The 19,665-nt window shown below is 46.4% G+C and overlaps 1 protein-coding gene across 1 annotated transcript in view; it reads left to right on the plus strand.

Annotated features, from left to right (window-relative positions):
* The window catches only part of LOC149443838 (insulin-like growth factor 3.L), a 43,809-nt gene that overhangs the window by 11,786 nt on the left and 12,358 nt on the right, over window positions 1–19,665 (plus strand). Inside the window, exon 2 of the mRNA XM_089655160.1 lies at window positions 16,098–16,269. Within this exon, the coding sequence (XP_089511286.1) occupies window positions 16,098–16,269 (172 nt within the window). The remainder of the gene's footprint in view (window positions 1–16,097; window positions 16,270–19,665) is intronic.

Raw genomic sequence — 19,665 nt, forward strand, 5'->3', positions numbered from 1 at the left:
CCGGATATAGTGAATGCAGGGTCCAGGGAGACCAGATATAGTGAATGCAGGGTTCTTGGGAGACCAGATATAGTGAATGCAAGGTCCAGGGAGACCAGATATAGTGAGTGCAAGGTCCAGGGAGACCAGATATAGTGAATGCAGGGTCCGGGGAGACCAGATATAGTGAATGCAGGGTCCGGGGAGACCAGATATAGTGAATGCAGGGTCCAGGGAGACCAGATATAGTGAATGCAGAGTCCGGGGAGACCAGATATAGTGAATGCAGGGTCTGGAGAGAGCAGATATAGTGAATGCAGGGTCCAGGGAGACTGGATATAGTGAATGCAGGGTCCGGGGAGACCGGATATAGTGAATGCAGGGTCCGGGGAGAGCGGATATAGTGAATGCAGGGTCCTTGGAGACCGGATATAGTGAATGCAGGGTCCTGGGAGACCGGATATAGTGAATGCAGGGTACTGGGAGACCAGATATAGTGAATGCAGGGTCCGGGCAGACCAGATATAGTGAATGCAGGGTCCGGGGAGACCGGATATAGTGAATGCGGGGTCCGGGGAGACCGGATATAGTGAATGCAGGGTCCGGAGAGAGCGGATATAGTGAATGCAGGGTCCTGGGAGACCGGATATAGTGAATGCAGGGTCCGGGGAGACCGGATATAGTGAATGCAGGGTCCGGGGAGAGCGGATATAGTGAATACAGGGTCCGGGGAGAGCGGATATAGTGAATGCAGGGTCCGGGGAGAGCGGATATAGTGAATGCAGGGTCCTGGGAGACTGGATATAGTGAATGCAGGGTCCGGGGAGACCGGATATAGTGAATGCAGGGTCCGGGGAGACCGGATATAGTGAATGCAGGGTCCGGGGAGACCTGATATAGTGAATGCAGGGTCCAGGATTTAGTAACACTTTAAGGAGCCTGCCAGCTTGCAGTTTTTTTTAATAGAGGTTCAGTTCCACTTTAAAGTAGTTCTAAAGGCTCAAGGTTTTTTACTTTCATGTATTCTATGCATGAAAGTAAAAAAAAGTCTCTGTGCAGCATCCTCCCCCAAGCCCCCCTTATTCTCACCTAAGCCCCCTCTCAATCCAACGTGCACTGGAGTCTCGGCTATCCCAGGACTCCCTCTCCTCATTGGCTGGGACAGAAGCAGGAGCCATTGGCTCCCACTGCTGTCAATCACTTGGCTCCCACTGCTGTCAATCACTTGGCTCCCACTGCTGTCAATCACTTGGTTCCCACTGCTGTCAATCACTTGGCTTCCACTGCTGTCAATCACTTGGCTCCCACTGCTGTCAATCACTTGGCTTCCACTGCTGTCAATCACTGCCACTGAGCTAATAAGAAGAGAGAGAGGTTAGGGCCAAGCCGAGGCTCGGTGTATGAATGGGCACACGGAGCAGCGGGTGCCTCCATACCAAGCTGCTTGCTGTGGGGGCACCCGACAGAATGGAGAGACCAGGAGCACCAGTGGGGGACCCTAGAAGAGGAGGATCGGGGCTGCTCTGTGCAAAACCACTGCACACAGCAGGTAAGTAAAGACATTTGTTATTTAAAAAAAAATAAAAAAGCCTTTAGAATCACTTTAAATCCGCTAAAACTGTAGGAATTCACCTTGTGCTCTTATCATTGGTACAAAAGTTATTAAAGGTTAGCATTGCATAAGCACTTTTTGTACACTCTGTATGAGATGTTAGCAAGGGAACATACAGGCAGCTGATAGCATGAGATCTGAAGAGCAGGGCAGCCGAAAAAAAAATAACTGAGTCATCCTTCTCTCTGCTCCGCCCTCTCATTTTGTCAAAATGATTTTGTCAGCGTTTTTCCACTGCAGAAGAACCTGATTAGCATTTTTTCGGGCCCTCCCTCTCCTACGGTGCAGTCCATTGGGGATTACAGGAAAGTGATATCAAGACAGGTGGAAGCATTTATAAAAAGTTTCACCAAAAAATACATTACGTTATTTTTTTCGTAGTTTTTGTTAAAAAAAATGTTTGCTCATGCAGGGTTTGCATTAACCTTAAAAAGAGAGGTTTTGGGATTTTCATTTTATTTTTTAAATCATACTTACTTAGGGGGATGCAGCATCAATCCGATGCTGCATCTGTCTCCTGCTGGTTCTAAGGGTGAGAACTGAGTGATCAAACGCTGCTGATCACAATTGTTCTCCCTGCCGCTCTGAGCAGGGCGCAGAGCCGTGGATAAGGGGGTATCACCAGTCCTCCTGTATGGGGCCCAGGCCAGCAGGGGGTCCAGGAAGCTGGGTGAATCAAATGTGGGCAGGAAGGGTGAGTAGGGCAATTACTGAAACCGATCCCCTGTATGGCTCTCTGCAGCAGCTGAAAGCTGGCTTCTTCTCCTCTCTCCCCCCTCCCCTTACCCCCCATGGCTAGCTTTCAGCTGCTGCAGAGAGAAACGTACAGGGGATCGGTTTCAGTAATTTGCCAACCCCTTCTATTCCTGAATGAACACAATGAGTGATCGATACCGATCACTCGTGCTGATTCATAATGGAAGCATAGTAAACTGTGTATTTTTTTGTGGGGATGGGGGGGGGGGTAGGTTGGCTGCATGGGGCGCTGTGGCTTGGTGGGGCCATGTCAGGTTGGCTATAAGGGGCCCTGTGGTTTGGGGGGGCCCTGTCAGGTTGGCTGTAAGGGGCCCTGTGGTTTGGGGAGGCCCTGTCAGGTAGGCTGTAAGGGACCCTGTGGTTTGGGGAGGCCCTGTCAGGTTGGCTGTAAGGGACCCTGTGGTTTGGGGGGGCCCTGTCAGGTTCACTGTAAAGGACCCTGTGGTTTGGGGGGACCCTGTCAGGTTGGCTGTAAGGGACCCTGTGGTTTGGGGGGCCCTATTAGGTTGGCTGTTAGGTGCCCTGTGGTTTGGGGGGCCCTGTAAGGTTCACTGTAAGGGACCCTGTGGTTTGGGGGGCCCTATTAGGTTGGCTGTTAGGGGCCCTGTGGTTTGGGGGGCCCTATCAGATTGGCTGTAAGGGGCCCCATGGTTTCTAACAGCAGCCCTGGCAGAGGCTGTCAGCCGCTGGCTCTCTGCTCTGCCCCTCCAGCTCTCACTGGAGCGCCAGGTTGTGGAGGGGGTGGGAGCGGCTCACTCAGGCTCTCAGCATCAGGTGTCCGTCCAGGCTTCTAGGTGGATCCCATATGGTTAGGATTTTTCCCCAGCCTGAACCGCCTGAGTGACGTCAGTCATCAGCGGACTTTTGCCTACTGTCAGCTGAAAATGGGTAACAGGAGTGCAGAACGAATTTCACTTGTGATCAACAGGGGTAAACCCAAAAGGGGAAGTTCAGCTTTTACACCTCCCCCCCCCCCCCACGCACACCTTTAGACAGTTTTTTTTTTTGAGGGGGAGCAGGTACCTGGCTTTAACAAGTACCCACTCCTACTTTCGGTCTGCTAGCCACAGCAGATCCACCAAAAGTTCTCCTTCCCTCTTGCAACCTTCTAGGACACGTCACAGGTCCCAAAAGGCTGCGGAACCATTCACAAAGCACAGCATGACTCTTGCAGTGAAGATCAAGGAGTCACAGCCAGCTGCCCACAGTTAACATGCCGGCACCGGCGACCTGAAGACCAGTGAATAACCGGTAAGGATGGCGCTGGATCCCTGGACAGGTAAGTATCTTTTTATTATTAAAAGTCAGCAGCTGCAGTATTTGTAGCTGCTGACTTTTAATTTTTCTCTTCTTGGGTGAAGAGCCGTTTTAAGGTTTGGCCAAATCAACCTGCACGTTAAAATGTGTGGGCTGCTATACTTTGTGGAGCGGCAGTGTGATGGATTGTTACTTTGCATTATTACACTTTTTTTTATTGTACTTTTTACCTTTTTTGTGTGTGATGAGCTGCAGTAACATGAGGTGAGGTGCATTACATGTCTGCCTTTTTATACAATGTACCAGAGCCCACCACAACGCAGCTTTATGGTGTGAATAAGGCACATAGAAAACAGTTATGTTCTATATGCCCTTGCATTGGGCCTGTGTTGATCTATGCAGATCAGCACCAGGGGCGGACTGACAACTCATGGGGCCCCCGGGCAATAGGGGATCATGGGGCCCCTGTGTCCTTCCCAAACTCAAAAAAGCCTATGAAAAAGGTACCGGGGGCATCTCATGGGGCCCCCTACTGACCCCGGGCCCTCAGGAAGTGCCCGAGTTTCCAAATGGTCAGTCCGCCCCTGATCAGCACAACTCAACAGGCATGCTGTGAGTAAACCCTAAAATTAAGGAAAGCAATAAATAAAAAAAAAAACTTTTTAAAGTGCTGATAATATTTTTGGGGTTTTTTTTTCATAAGAACATTGTAGGTTAGTGGACCAGCTCATGAAAAGTGAAAGAGTTCTAAGTTCATTTGTTTCATCATGATGCTTTCACAATCCATTTGAGGTTGAGCAAATTCCCACAGTCCAGAAGTGTCAAGAACAAGTTTATAGAGATCTATATTTACCGTAAAACCAACTGGCAGCTTTGTTCAGGAGGTGGCGTGGGCAGCACAGTGGCTAAATGGTTAGCATTTCTGCCTGGCAGTACTAGGGTCATTGGTTCAAATCCAAACCATGGCACCACCCACCTGGAGCTTGCATGCTCTCCCCATGCCCACATGGGCCTCCTCCAGGCATGCCATTTTCCCCCCACACCCCAAAGACATGCTGGTAGGCTAATTGGATTCTGTCTAGAATGTCCCTAGTACATGTATGTATGAATGTGAGTTAGGGACCTTAGATTGTACACCCCTTGAGGGTTAGGGACTGATGTGAATGTACAATATATATGTAAAGCACTGTATAAATTGACAGCACTATATAAGTACCTGAAATAAATAGTGTAGATATATTGCATGTAATGTATTGTAAGCACAAACAGTAAATGTTCTGCTGTGAAATACAAGCATTTGGGCATGTTGCCACTATACTCATCTCCTGCTGATATCAGGTCCATTTGATCCATGCAGAATCTAAGTTGCTGCTCCTTATTCTTAAACCCACCAATGCTATAACGACTTTCTTTGGATTATCACAGTCCCAAGAGTCAACCTAGGGGAATATGGAAGTTACCATTGTTTACGTCCTATTGAAAATACTTGTTGACTGTATCTGGTTTTGGTATTTTTTGGGGGGGCCCTGCCCTTGAGCAAGCATACAGTTTAGGTAGAAAAGTCAGAACTCATCTGACCTTCATACATGTTCCAGGCCAAGTTACTCATATAGTGAGTGCAAACCCGATCACGCCTCATGCAAACCCTCAAGTTATGGCTGCGGGTGAGCGCTCTAGGCCGTGGTCCCGGCCTTAGTTCTGAGGTGGATTTATTCTGCTGCACAGTAAAAGGGTCGCTACATGCCTCCTGCTTTAGTCCAGTCGACGTGGATGACCCCGGCACCTCCGAACAAAACCCAGAGGTCAGATTTGCTCTGTATGTGACAGGGGTCAGGCTGCTGGAAGTCAGTTCTAAGAGGAGCTTGTTACAGTGGCCACCACAAACCCAAGCCTTAACTACCACAGTTGGTCTCCAGCACTTCCCACAGACCAGACAAAGCCTTTCCACACCTCCAACTATGCGCAAAGCAAAGTCACTTTTGTGTCTGAGCTGAATGCTCATGTCCACCATCATCTCCCCAAGTTCAGCCATTTGGTCTAACCTCCCCGCTACTACAGGACTCCTTGAGGCCATCTCTGCCTGGTAACTGAAAAAACTGATATGAGCCACCATATTGGTACTTTTGGTCACATTCGTCACATTCAGGGTGTACTCATTCCTTGGAATGCACATCACAACCTCCTTAGGACCGATTCTTCCAAATCATGGGTTAACTCTTTCTTGTCCACTTCAAAATGTATCTGCAGCTGGCAGCAATCTCCACAGTAAAGCAGGATCCTCCCACGGGTAGCCAGTAACAACAGTTGCTTGCACAGAAGGAAGATCCAAGATCGGACCCCCACATGCAGTGCTCACCCCTGTAGGGGCCTCTGATTTCTCCAAGATTCTTTTCCCAGCAGCCCTTTGGGCTGGGATCTCCTGCCTCGGGCTCCAAACTATGTATGCACTCTCCTATCAACTTTCTGGACACCCTTCCCTATGGATTAACTCTTTCTTGGTCACTTCAAAATGTACCTGCAGCTGGCAGCAATCTCCACTGTAAAGCAGGATCCTCCCATGGGTAGCCAGTACCAGTTGCTTGCAAAGAAGGGAGATCCAAGATCCAAGACCGGACCCCCACATGTAGCGCTCAGCCCTGTAGGGGCCTCTGATTTCTCCAAGGTTCTTTTCCCAGCAGCCCTTTGGGCTGGGATCTCCTGCCTCGGGCTTCAAACTATGTATGCACTCTCCTAGCAACCTTCTGGACACCCTTCCCCATGGATTAACTCTTTCTTGGTCCCTTCAAAATGTATCTGCAGCTGGCAGCAATCTCCACTGTAAAGCAGGATCCTCCCATGGGTAGCCAGTAACAGTTGCTTGCAAAGAAGGGAGATCCAAGATCGGACCCCCACAAAGAAGGGAGATCCAAGATCGGACCCCCATATGTAGCGCTCACCTCTATAGGGGCCTCTGATTTCTCCAAGGTTCTTTTCCCAGCAGCCCTTGGGGCTGGGAACTCCTGCATCAGGCTTCAAACTATGTATGCACTCTCCCAGCAACTTTCTGGACACCCTTCCCCATGGATTAACTCTTTCTTGGTCACATCAAAATGTACCTGCAGCTGACAGCAATCTCCACTGTAAAGCAGGATCCTCCCATGGGTAGCCAGTAACAAAGAAGGGAGATCCAAGATCCAAGACCGGACCCCCACATGTAGCGCTCACCCCTGTGGGGGCCTCTGATTTCTCCAAGGTTCTTTTCCCAGCTGCCCTTTGGGCTGGGAACTCCTGCCTCAGGCTCCAAACTATGTATGCACTCTCCTAGCAACCTTCTGGACACCCTTCCCCAGGGATTGGCTGAAGCTACATAAATATTCAGGTTGCTGATCTGCCACCTCCAACCCAATATATTCTGGAATCCTCAAGAAAACAGAGGGAAGCAGGGGCGGACTGACCATTTGGAAACTCGGGCACTGCCCGAGGGCTCGGGGTCAGTAGTGGGCCCCATGAGATGCCCCTGGTACCTTTTTCATAGGCTTTTTTGAGTTTGGGCAAGGACACAGGGGCCCCATGATCCCCTATTGACCGGGGGCCCCATGAGTTATCAGTCCACCCCTGGAGGGAAGCAATCAAACCTGCAACCTGCAAAGCCCAAAGCAATCACAAACTATTTTACTGATCACAGTGGAGCCAAAAAAGAACTACATTTACCTAGTTTTTCTAGCAACCTATTTAGGAGGGTTCTACAAAAACTCCTGCCATGAAGGTCCTTGTTCAGGCACTTCATGTGATAGGGTGACAACCTGCAAAAAGAGATCAGCTTGTTAACCACTTGCCCTCCACAGGATTTACCCCCATTCCTGACCAGGCCTTTTTTTGCGTTAAGGCTCTGCATTACTTTAACTGACAATTGCGCGGTCATGCAATGCTGCACCCAAATGACATTTATATCCTTTTTTCCCACAAATAGAGCTTTCTTTTGGTGGTATTTGATTGCCTGTGCATTTTGTATTTTTTGCACTGTAAAAAGACCAACAATTTGGAAAAAAAACCTATATTTTTGACTTTTTGCTATTAAACATGTCCAGTAAAAAAATGTTAAAAACCAAATGTCGTCATAAATTTAGGCCAAAATATATTCTGCTCCGTGTCTTCGCTAACAAAGAAATCCCAATACGTGTAAATTAATTGGTTTACGTGAAAGTTATAGCGTTTACAAATGGCGGTATAGATACTGGGATTTTTTTTGTCTACTAGTAATGGCGGCGATCAGCGACTTATAGCGGGACTGCGGTGGACATTCTGACACTGACAATATTTTTGACTTTTTGTTATTAAACATGTCCAGTAATTTTTTTTTTTTAAAAATCACATTTCTTCATAAATTTAGGCAAAAATATATTCTGCTCCATGTCTTTGCTAACAAAGAAATCCCAATACGTGTAAATTGATTGGTTTACGTGAACGTTATAGTGTTTACAAATGGCGGTATAGATACTGGGATTTTTTTGTGTGTACCTTTTAATGGTAATGGCAGAGATCAGTGACTTATAGCGGGACTGAGGGACTGCAGCGGGCATTCTGACACGGGGGGGGGGGAACTGACTTGGTGTAGCTGACACCAATACAATGATCAGTGCTAACAAAAAGCACTGACACTGTACTAATGGCACTGGGCAGGAAGGGGTTAAAATCTGGGGCGATCAAAGGGTTAACTGTGTGTGTTTTACTGTGTGCTGCGTGAGTGCTTTCAACTGTAAGCACACTGCTTTGTATGGCTCTGCTATGCAGAGCCATGCAAAGCAGTCTGCAGGAGCTAACAGGGGAGAGAACTGTATTGTTTACATACAGTTCTCTCCCTCTGTTGGTAATGCTCTGCTATCACTGGGTGCCTGAGAGTAATCACCGGCCTGGACCCAGGGACTGACAGCAGAGGCAGCCAATAGCGGTGCGGGTAGAGCGCGCGGCTCGTGCGCTCCCCCTACTCAGAAGTGCAAGATCATATATATACACATGCTTTTTCGCACCCCTGACGCCCTGTAGCTGTACATCTGCTATAGGGCGGTGGAAAAGCTGTTAAACTGTGCAGTATTACTTTAAAAATATCTTGTATTCATGTATAATTTGAGGTTATACACAATCGGGGGGGAGATTTACTAAAACTGGTGCACTCAGAATCTGGTGCAGCTGTGCATGGGAGCCAATCAGCTTCTAACTTCAGCTTGTTCAGTTTGACAACAAAACCTGGAAGCTGATTGGTTTTTATGCAGAGCTGCACCAGATTTTGCACCCTCCGGTTTTAGTAAATCCCCCTCACTATGTACATAAGGGCAGCCATATTTGCTTATCTATTTGCCTTTTGCTTGGCGGTCGCACACAATGGTTGTGCTCCTCCTCAGTACGGTTTGCACACAATGCCCTCTTCAGGTAGATGATATCTTATCTCAGCACTTGTTAAGGACTGGAAAACTGCAATATAAACTTTTTAGTCTTGGGTTTTGATATCCTTTAACCTCCTCGGTGGTATGATTCTTTCCGATTTTTTGTGCTGAAAGCGGTACCATTTTTTTGCATGGAAATATGTAGTTTTTTATTGTAGGCTGTAATTTTTAGGAATAACTCACTGAAATATGTCCGAACAAGAGTCTATTTAACATTCTGGGTAGGATAAAATTTGAAACACGAAATCATAAATTATAATTTAATAAATAATCATAAAAAATAATAATATAATAATAATAAATTTAATTCAATAATATAATCAAACCAAAAACACTGAAATTTGAATTACAGAGGCAAATTCGCACATCGCTGAGCAAAGTCTAAAAATTGTTTTCAGTGTCTGATGACGAATTTCCCCCACGAATCATTATCACTCAATTCTGCAAGTGGTTCTGATTTACTATCGCTGTTCTAAAACTGCTTTTGACGAAAAGGGATGCTTTTTGGACGCCATGGACTTTTCTAAGTTTCCAGGCAGAAAGAACATTCAAAATGCAGGCAGGGCGCCGGACAAAGCACTCGGGACAAAATATATGTGAAATGCATTGAAATAGCAATGACAGCAAAAATGACATTTTTTAAAAAATTCAAATTTCCCACCGGTTCCGGCGCCCGTACATCCCGACGTCACAGGGACCGGAACACAGAAGCCGTCTGCCGGCATCGGCCAGGGGGAGATAGCCGGGGACGCTGCAAGGGACACTTCGCGGGAGCGAAGGACAAGGTAAGTACTGCAGGGACCCCCAGAACAGCGCCGCATGGTAAGCCCGAGTGTAGCTTTTGGTATAGAAATTTTACCCCGAGCTACACTTGGGAATACAGCTAAGGAGGTTAAGTAAAATTGCAATAACTCAAGGTATGTGCTCACCTGCTGGAAGGCAGGTCATACATATTCATTATTTTTCATTCAACCAGTGGGTTGAATGAAAAGGAAATAAAAGAAAGACAATTCCCCCAATCTACACACTTGATCTGGATGGGGTTAAGCTTCCTGCTGAGTCTTTTTATTTTGATAGTGGAGGGCCTTCCCTGCCATCAGAATACAGTGATCAGTGTTGCCTGCTGCACTGACCGATCAGGAACAACCTGACAGGTTGGTTGTACACACATCGATCCATAGAGTAAGAACGGTTGTTGATGTTCATGGATCTGCGTAAGAATGGTGGATGATAATGGTGGGTCCAGTGGCGGATTGACAACTCATGGGGCCCCTGTGTCCTTGCCCACACTCAAAGCACACCCAAAAAAGCCTATAATAGGTACCAGGGGCATTTCATGGGGCCCCCTACTGACCTCGGGCCCTCAGGCAGTACCCTAGTGCTCGAACGGTCAGTCTGCCCCTGGTTGGGTCTGAGCCAGGGGCGGACTGACAACTCATGGGGCCCCCGGGCAATAGGGGAATATGGGACCCCCGTGTCCTTGCCCAAACTCAAAAAGCCTATGAACAAGGTACCAGGGGCATCTCATGAGGCCCCCTACTGACCCCGGGCCCTCGGGCAGTGCCCGAGTTTCCAAATGGTCAGTCCGCCCTGGTCTGAGCAGAGGCATAACTAGAACCTTCAGGACCCCAGGACTATAACTGGTCTCCCCGCACCCTGCATTCACTATATCTGCTCTCCCCGGACCGTGCATTCAGTATATCTGGTATCCCCGGACCCTGCATTCACTATATCTGATCTCCCTGGACCCTGCATTCACTATATCCAGTCTACCCGGACCCTGCATTCACTATATCTGGTCTCCCCGGACCCTGCATTCACTATATCTGGTCTCCCACAGTACCCACAACATGGAAATGCAATTCTTTTAGTAAATATAAACTACTAAATACCTTTTCTCATCAGCAGTTAGAGCAGTCTTGTGACTTCTATCAGTGTCCAGCTGAGCACTGGTTAAAATGTGTAGGAGGAGTTTTCATCCACCTCTGCCTGTCCTATGAGGCTGCGTAACCCCTGGCCCTCTGTCTTGAGAGTGCTGATTGGCTCTGTGCTGATCACATGCCCTCTCCCAAAGAAGAAAAAAACCTCTCTAGCCATACACGCTAAACTGAGCATGTGTAGAGTAACTCCGAGAGCTCTGTACTATCAGCAGATGGATTGGGGAGTGTAGAAGAAGGGGAGGATCAGAGAAGACAGGATCAAACAGCCTTTTTACACAATGCAGAGGATTAACCCCTTAGGTTCCACAGTGAGTATAACAAGCATGCTTTACTGCATCTACAGACTGTACTGTTGTGGGTTTAGTAACACTTTTAATTTTCTGACTAAAGCTCCACTTTAACAATGACTCTGTATTATCCGCATCCGCTAAGCTCTGGGGAAATTTCCCTTGCAAAGTGCAACTTCACTTGCAAGTTGAACGATGCATTAGCCTTTAGTGAATGAACCCCTTCATCTCTAAAAAGCAAAAAAAAATTGTTAAATATAAAGAGGAACAACTGGCTCTGGAATGTCTTGTATGCAGAGAGTCTCATGATATGCTGGGTTACGTGATGTTTTGTCATGGATAAGTCATGGATATGACAATGTTTGTATTAGGTCTTTTTTTTTCTTCTTTTAGCTTGAGGGTCCTATTATCTTGTCTGCTGTACCTATGAAGAGCTGTGCAGCCATGACCTCCACCCTCCCCACTCTTCACAGGGCCAAACAAACATTTCATTATTTGTCTACAGACAGGGAGATACAGTGAGCTGATTGGCAGTGAATACCATGCATGTACATAGGGTCACTGGCAAAAACATCGTATTTTTGAGGGCTTCGTGTTTGCAGAGACATCGGTCAAGTGGAAAGCAATATTGATATTCGGTAGAAACACATCTGGTTAACCGTGATGGCTATAACAAACCACTTCTTATATTTGGCCACACAAAACTTGAAAGCCAACTTTAAAATATGCTGGAGTTTGAGGTCAGACGTGCGGACGCGTTCGGAGTTCCGAGCCAGGACGCAATTATTTGCTGTCCTAGTCTTGGACATTATGTCATTAGGTGTTGATTTATCAGCGTAGTAACCAGGGGCGGACTGACAACTCATGGGGCCCCTGGGCAATAGGGGATCATGGGACCCCTGTGTCCTTGCCTAAACTCAAAAAAGCCTATGAAAAAGGTACCAGGGGCATCTCATGGGGCCCCCAACTGACGCCGGGCCCAGTTTCCAAATGGTCAGTCCGCCCCTGGTAGTAACCCATCTATGGTAAACAACAAAGAACAGAAAGGCGCAAATGCCTAGTGCATTATCTCAAGCACTTTATTAAGTGATAAAAGATCCAAAATATATACTCACAAACCAAACATGGAATGATAGAGATCATGATACACGGGGGGAAATTTACTAAAACTGAAGCACTCAGAATCTGGTGCAGATGTACATGGGAGCCAATCAGCTTCTAACTTCAGCTTGTTCAGTTAAGCTTTGGCAATAAAACCTGGAAGTTGATTGGTTTCTATGCACAACTTCACCAGATTTTGCACTCTTCAGTTTTAGTAAATCAACCCCCACAGTCCAGAGGTCCACCCTCCGGCCTCATGGGATCACACGAACGGAGCAACCAGGACTGGCCCCCTTCTTCAGAGCAAGGACTACACCTTTGACCAGGGGCGGACTGACCATTTGGAAACTCGGGCACTGCCCGAGGGCCCGGGGTCAGTAGGGGGCAGGGGCGGACTGACCATTTGGAAACTCGGGCACTGCCCGAGGGCCCGGGGTCAGTGGGGGGCCCCATGAGATGCCCCTGGTACCTTTTTCATAGGCTTTTTTGAGTTTGGGCAAGGACACAGGGGCCCCATGTTCCCCTATTGCCCGGGGGCCCCATGAGTTGTCAGTCTGCCCCTGGTAGGGGGCCCTATGAGATGCCCCTGGTACCTTTTTCATAGGCTTTTTTGAGTTTGGGCAAGGACACAGGGGCCCCATGATCCCCTATTGCCCGGGGGCCAGATGAGTTGTCAGTCCGCCCCTGCCTTTGACCTATTTTTTTTATTATTTGAGACCATTGTGGTGGTGTTACCCTTTGACCTGGTCCACCTCCTCATTCCTTCGCCAATAGAAAGAGGAGAGTAGGACTATAGAATCACTCTTATTTAAGAGTGATTCTAAAGTCCTACTCTCCTTTCAATTGGCAAAGGAATGAGGAGGTGGACCAGGTCAAAGGGTAACACCACCACAATGGTCTCAAATAATAAAAATAAAAACTACAGTGGTGCACAACATCCTTAATACCACCATTTAGCCCAATATCAAACTGCCATACTTAAAAACTACAGAAAACATATTGATTTTACCCAAAGAACTTGACCTTAGGATCATGACAGAGCACCTCACAGCTTCCTTCCATAACACCCATTCCCTTAGTGTAATTTTGCCATACTAATCAAAGGGATCCAATGTCAGGTATAGATGTTCGCCCCGTACTCTCAAATGAAGGATACTTTGGTCTATTCATTGCTCTCTGTACACCTAAATGAGGTACAAAGCTGCTTGTAGTGGCTCCCTTCCAGGTGCTGGAACGCATGCCGGCCACCTAGTGAAGCGTAACCTCTGGTACTACAAAATTCCCCGATCTGAGGAGGGCAGTATGGCATAAATCATCCAGCCTGGGTTGCACAGTGGTTAGGACATTTGCACACTTTATGGAAGGCTTCTCTGTGAATTCTGAGCGCTGAACCCATCTATGTTATTATTATGCCAACAGGAGGATATTTTCAGTTTTTCTCATTGGTTCTTCCTATGCATATATAAGCTGTGATACGTGGTTTAAGGTACAAATGTACAGAGATAAGCATGTAGGTTGCGGTTGGTGACCTCCTTCGGAAAATAGTAGTTATCTGGTTGTCCCAATTGAGCCACCAAACCCTGGCGCAGAACACTAGGAGTCACCAGGAAGACATTGAGGTCCTAGCTAGGCTTAGTTGGGGGGCCTATTTACAAGCTTGAGGTCATAGAATAAAGTTGGGTCTGGCGGAGCTCACTGGAGAGAGCCAGGAGGAAGTTGGTGGGAAAGAGTCTAGCTGTCCTATGGTGGTGTGAGTCTACATCTCCCTCACTAGGAAGAGCCTGGTGGATATCAGCAGAAGGCAACCAATGATTGTGTGCATAAGTTACTCCAGTGCTGGAAAGTCATTGACTGTGTGGAGCTTTTATCTCTGGAAGGAGTACTAGTCACGGTCAGCATAGAGATGTTGTGGGACATTTCCTTTTCACATTTCAGCAAGATAGTTAAAGAGACCTCAAGTTGTCCAGTTCTTCTGTTTTGGGGTATCACATGCTCCCCTATGTTCCAATAAAAAAAAAAAAAAAAAGGCAACCCTAGACTGTTGCTTTGAAAAAGTGCAGAAAATGCTGCGAGCCTGGTTGTGAGTACTCTAAGGCCTGTTTCACACAGGCTCAGGGGCGGACTGACCATTTGGAAACTCGGGCACTGGGTCAGTAGGGGGCCCCATGAGATGCCCCTCGTACCTTTTTCATAGGCTTTTTTGAGTTTGGGCAAGGACACAGGGGCCCAGGGGCGGACTGACAACTCATGGGGCCCCCGGGCAATAGGGGATCATGGGGCCTTGCCGAAACTCAGAAAAGCCTATGAAAAAGGTACCAGGGGCATCTCATGGGGCCCCCTACTGACCCCGGGCCCTTGGGCAGTGCCCGAGTTTCCCAATGGTCAGTCCGCCCCTGCAGGGGCCCCATGATATCCTATTGCCCGGGGGCCCCATGAGTTGTCAGTCCACCCCTGCACAGGCTTCAGTTTGTAAAACAGCAGTGCGAAAAGCAAGTTTTACCAAAGCATTTGCAGAGCTTTCAGTAAGCTTTCTTGAAGCTCTTAAAGTACCAATCCGCTCTAGTTTGTAAATGTTGAACTCCAATCCTAATGGGAGTGCTGATTGCGACTTTAAACAAGCTGCTAGTAGGCTTCAGTACTTCTTAAAGCTTGTTGAAATTCTGCAGAAGCCTGCTAGTAGCTTGTTTAAAGTGGCAATCAGCATTTCTATTAGGATCTGTGTTCAGCATTTACAAACTGGTGCTGAATAGCACTTTAAAAGCTTCAACAAAGCCTGCTCTTATACAAGCGGAAGCTCATGTGAAACAGGACTAACTGGGGGAATAGGACTAGTTCACCAGTGGCTCTTCCGGGGGTGCCTCACATATAAATGGCGACCGTGCATAGTGCCCGAATCCCTATGTTCAGTACACACAGGGGAAGCCCCTTGCACAGAACCCGAGCAGGACCAAGAAGATTGCACCTAACGCTAGAGTAGTGCCCACCACCACAGTAATAGTCATCTTCCCCAGGGGTCCAACAGGAATGAGCTATGTACTGTATACTTACATTGTGCCAAGCTGGACCAATGGAAGCATGCAGCACAAATAATTTCTGGAGTTCAGCTTTAACAGGATAAACTCTTGCATAGCTAAAGAAATTGTATGTTCTCATGGATGAATTCGTCACTTTTGGATTTTCTAGATCAGTGGTTCTCAACCTGTGGGTTGCGACCCCTTTGGGGGTCGAACGACCCTTTCACAGGGGTCCCCTAAGACCATCAGAAAACACATATTTCCGATGTGTAAAGAGCAGCTACTGTGTAGAAAGCAGCTGCTGTGTTGAAAGCAGCTACTCTGTTAAAAGCAGCTACTCTGTTAAAAGCAGCTACTGTGTTGAAAGCAGCTACTGTGTTGAAAGCAGCTACTGTGTTGAAAGCAGCTACTGTGTTGAAAGCAGCAGTATTGGAGGTAAAACGACACTCATGAATTATAATTACTGGGTAAATAATTTTATGGTTGGGGGTCACCACAACATGAGGAACTGTATTAAAGGGTCACGGCATTAGGAAGGTTGAGAACCACTGGTCTAGATGGTACAGTTTGGTCCTTCCTGACCCTATTTCCTCTTAGCAATCAACAAAATAAAGCCAGAGAGATACTTCAAAGGAAATAATGAAGGAAAGCTGACACAATCAAACCGTTTATTGGGTGGCCTTTGCCTCACCGTGTTTATCTATAACGTTGACTTTTTTCACCTTTCCTAGAAAGCTGCACCGCTCACTGTCAGTCAGGTGATGCTGGGTCTATCTCTGGTGTTTACGCTATGCGTAGGAGTCGCCAACGCTCAGTGTTACAGACGTTCAAAGGAGATGCTGTGCGGTTCGGAACTGGTGGACATGCTGCAATTCATCTGTGGGGCCAGAGGCTTCTATGTCAGTATGTATTTCTTTATCCACTTCAAGTCCGGACACTTTTACCCCCTTCCTGCCCAGGCCAATTTTCAGTTTTCAGCGCTCTCACACTTTGACAATTGCGCAGTCATGCAACACTGTACCCATTTGAATTCTTTAGCATTTTTTTGAGACAGATAAAGCTTTATTTTGGTGGTATTTATTCACCACTGTGATTTTTATTTTTTTGCTATGTAAATGAAAAAGTCCAAAAATTTTGAATAAAAGTGTTTTTCTTATAAAATTTTGCAAATAAATAATATTTCATCATAAATCTTGGCCAAAATTTATTCCGTTATCTTTTAAGTAAAAAAAAAAATAACCAAAAATTATAATTTTTAAACATTTTTTACATTTTTATTTTATTTTTTCATATTATTTATGTTTTTTTTTTTTTTTTTTTACATACTGTCACCCTAGCAGTACAGCGTCACCATGGTGACATTGTACTACTTGTGGGGGGTGAAGAAGATTTTTTTTTTTTTTTTTTACACTGATTGCTTTTACACCCATAAAGGCTTTAAAAGCAATCATTTCTCCTCTCTGGCTGCATTCTTGCAGCCATTGAGAACTACTGTGTGAGCTGTGATTGGTCACAGCTTGTCACATGGTTCAAGGCTGTTGTGAATGGCCTTGTACCATGTGACCTCTGTGATCATTCACAGATTTCACACGTAGTAAGCAATGATGTCAGAAGTGACATCTTGCTTACTACTCTGCATGTGATCACTGACTGGCCAATCAGTGATCACATGATCGGGACCTCGCACAGAGGTCCCGTACAAAAATTGGGTTTCCACTGTGTCCGGAGGGAGCGCGCACTGTGACTCCCAGGGAGCGCGCACAAGCAGGGGGCGGGGAGGCCGTTTATAAACGGCCACCCGACCCTGCACTGCCACCGTCCAGCCGTTTATATACATGGGCCGGACGGGAGGTGGTTAAAAGATAAATCCACCTATTACCCTGCCTCCAATAATTCATGCTTATTAAGTATCCAAAGCAATTAAACTGAAAAATTCTGATCATTTACACATATTTATTTTAGGTACTTATATAGCGCTGTCAATTTACGCAGCACTTTACATATATATTGTACATTCACATCAGTCCCTAACCCTCAAGGGGTGTACAATCTAAGGTCCCTAACTCACATTCATACATACACATACTAGGGCCAATTTAGATAGGAGCCAATTCACCTACCAGCATGTCTTTGGAGTGTGGGAGAAAGCTGGAGTACCCGGAGGAAACCCACACAGGCACAGGGAGAAAATGCAAACTCCAGGCAGGTGGTGCTATGGTTGGGATTTGAATCAATGACCCTAGTACTGCCAGGTAGAGGTGCTAACCACTTAGCCACTGTGCTGCCCGTGTACTCTTCTACCATTTCTCATATATTTCATATCATGTTTTTTTTAATAGAGTTTTTCCAGTAACTGTGAGATGTTTACAGTCTTAATAAGAATTATGAATAGCTAAAGCCTATCTAAATCCAAAAGCAAAAAATGTAATGTATTGCAGCTTGCCAGTTATTTGATGTGATGGCTGCATTAGTTTTCTTGTTTTAGTTTTTTTTCCCTTTACTGTCACCAGGTGATCTGGATAGTGACACGCTTCCTGTCTTAGGGTCAAGCATCATAGCTTTCAAAGTGCCACATCCAAATAACACATACGAGGTGGTATCAAAAAGTTTCGAGACGTTTTGTAACATGCCAACAGATGGCAGCACAAGGCTGCAAGCTCAGTCACAGGGAGCACCGACCTTCATAAGTCAGTGTGCTAGAAAACATTGTCCTGTGTACATCGGGAGCTGTGCAACCGGTGCTTTTCTGAACACCTGGTCTGCTATTTCATCATGGACAGTAAGTTAGAACAAAGAGCAAACATGAAAATCTGCATGAAACTGAGGAAATCTGCCATAGAGACGTGTGACATGATTCGGCAAGTTTATGGCGATGCTAACATGAGTTGAGTGGCACACACGCTTCAAGAGTGGAAGAACATCACTGGAAGAGGGCTAGAAATCAGGAAGACCTTCAACAAGCTTAACCCTCAAAAATACCCTCATGACAATGATAAAGATCCAGCTCATAGATCGCCGTTTTGACAAGATTGTGGAGATCCAGAAATTTGTCCAGTTTCACGCAGAAGTTCACATTCGCTGTTTATTCTAACTTGCTGTCCATTAAGAAATAACAGATGTGGTAACGCACCAGAATAGCACCAGTTGCACAGCTCCCGATGTACACAGTATGATGTCTTTTGGCATACTGACTTAAGAAGGTCAGTGCTCCCTGTGACTGTGCGTGCAGCCTTGTGCTGACACCTGTTGGCGTGTTACAAAACTAGTCTCAAAACTTTTTTATACCGCCTCGTACAAAAAGGCACACCAACAAGATATCTTGTACAGTAAAAAAATTGGACTTTTAAGGCGCAGCGTGAGACAAACCAAATTCTTAAAACAATGGTTCACTTTATTATACAAATTTTTTGTTAAATTATATATTAAAAAGCTGTTGATTAACAGAAAAAAAGGTGGGAAAATCCCCAAAATTGGGGGTCCCCTCCATAAACATCTCCCTCTGAAGTTTGCGGGATTTAAATAACCAGTGATGACGGTGGTCCAACAAACGTCCATATAGTCAAGGTGCTCTCACGGTCAACGCGTTTCGCCTTTATTACAGCTTCTTCAGGACAGTATGACACGAGGGAGCAGTACTGTTATCATTAAACACATAAAATAACAATTCTACATATATTTCATAATCATACAGAGACTGCATAGCTTACACAAGTATGGCGGTGATCCCTGGGGTCCAAAATAACCAGTTTTGGGGGAGGACAAAGGGGTCTGTATGAGAAGGAATTTCATTTAATAAGGAAGTCTACTATGTCTATATTATGCCACTTAAGTTACAGAGAAGGAATTTCACCCCATAACCCCCTGTGACCTGCAAAGCATGATTGCCATACAAGGCCATGGTTGACCAGACATCATGAGGAAGTGGCGAACCTATTCTTCCTAAGAATGCAAGCTTACTATTGGGTGGCCTGCTGCTCATTTTGATGCTTGGAAGTGAACCCATAAGTGGTCTCCTGGACCATTTCAAAGCAAAGCAAATGGCTGCTTCCTGGAAAACCTCAGACTTGGGCATTCAATTCATGCAAGTCAATTAGTCAAGTAAATCACACATTGAGGAACTGCCAAAAGATGACAGACTCTTGTGACCAGGGGCAGACTGACCATTTGGAAACTCGGGCACTGCCCGAGGACCACGGGGTTAGTAGGGGGCCCCATGAGATGCCCCTGCTACCTTTTTCATAGGCTTTTTTTGAGTTTGGGCAAGGACACAGGGGCCCCATGATCCCCTACTGCCCGGGG

Source organism: Staurois parvus, unplaced genomic scaffold (assembly GCF_062004578.1).
Source record: "Staurois parvus isolate SC_StPar_1 unplaced genomic scaffold, SC_StPar_1.0 ptg000827l, whole genome shotgun sequence".
Classification (NCBI taxonomy): domain Eukaryota; kingdom Metazoa; phylum Chordata; class Amphibia; order Anura; family Ranidae; genus Staurois; species Staurois parvus.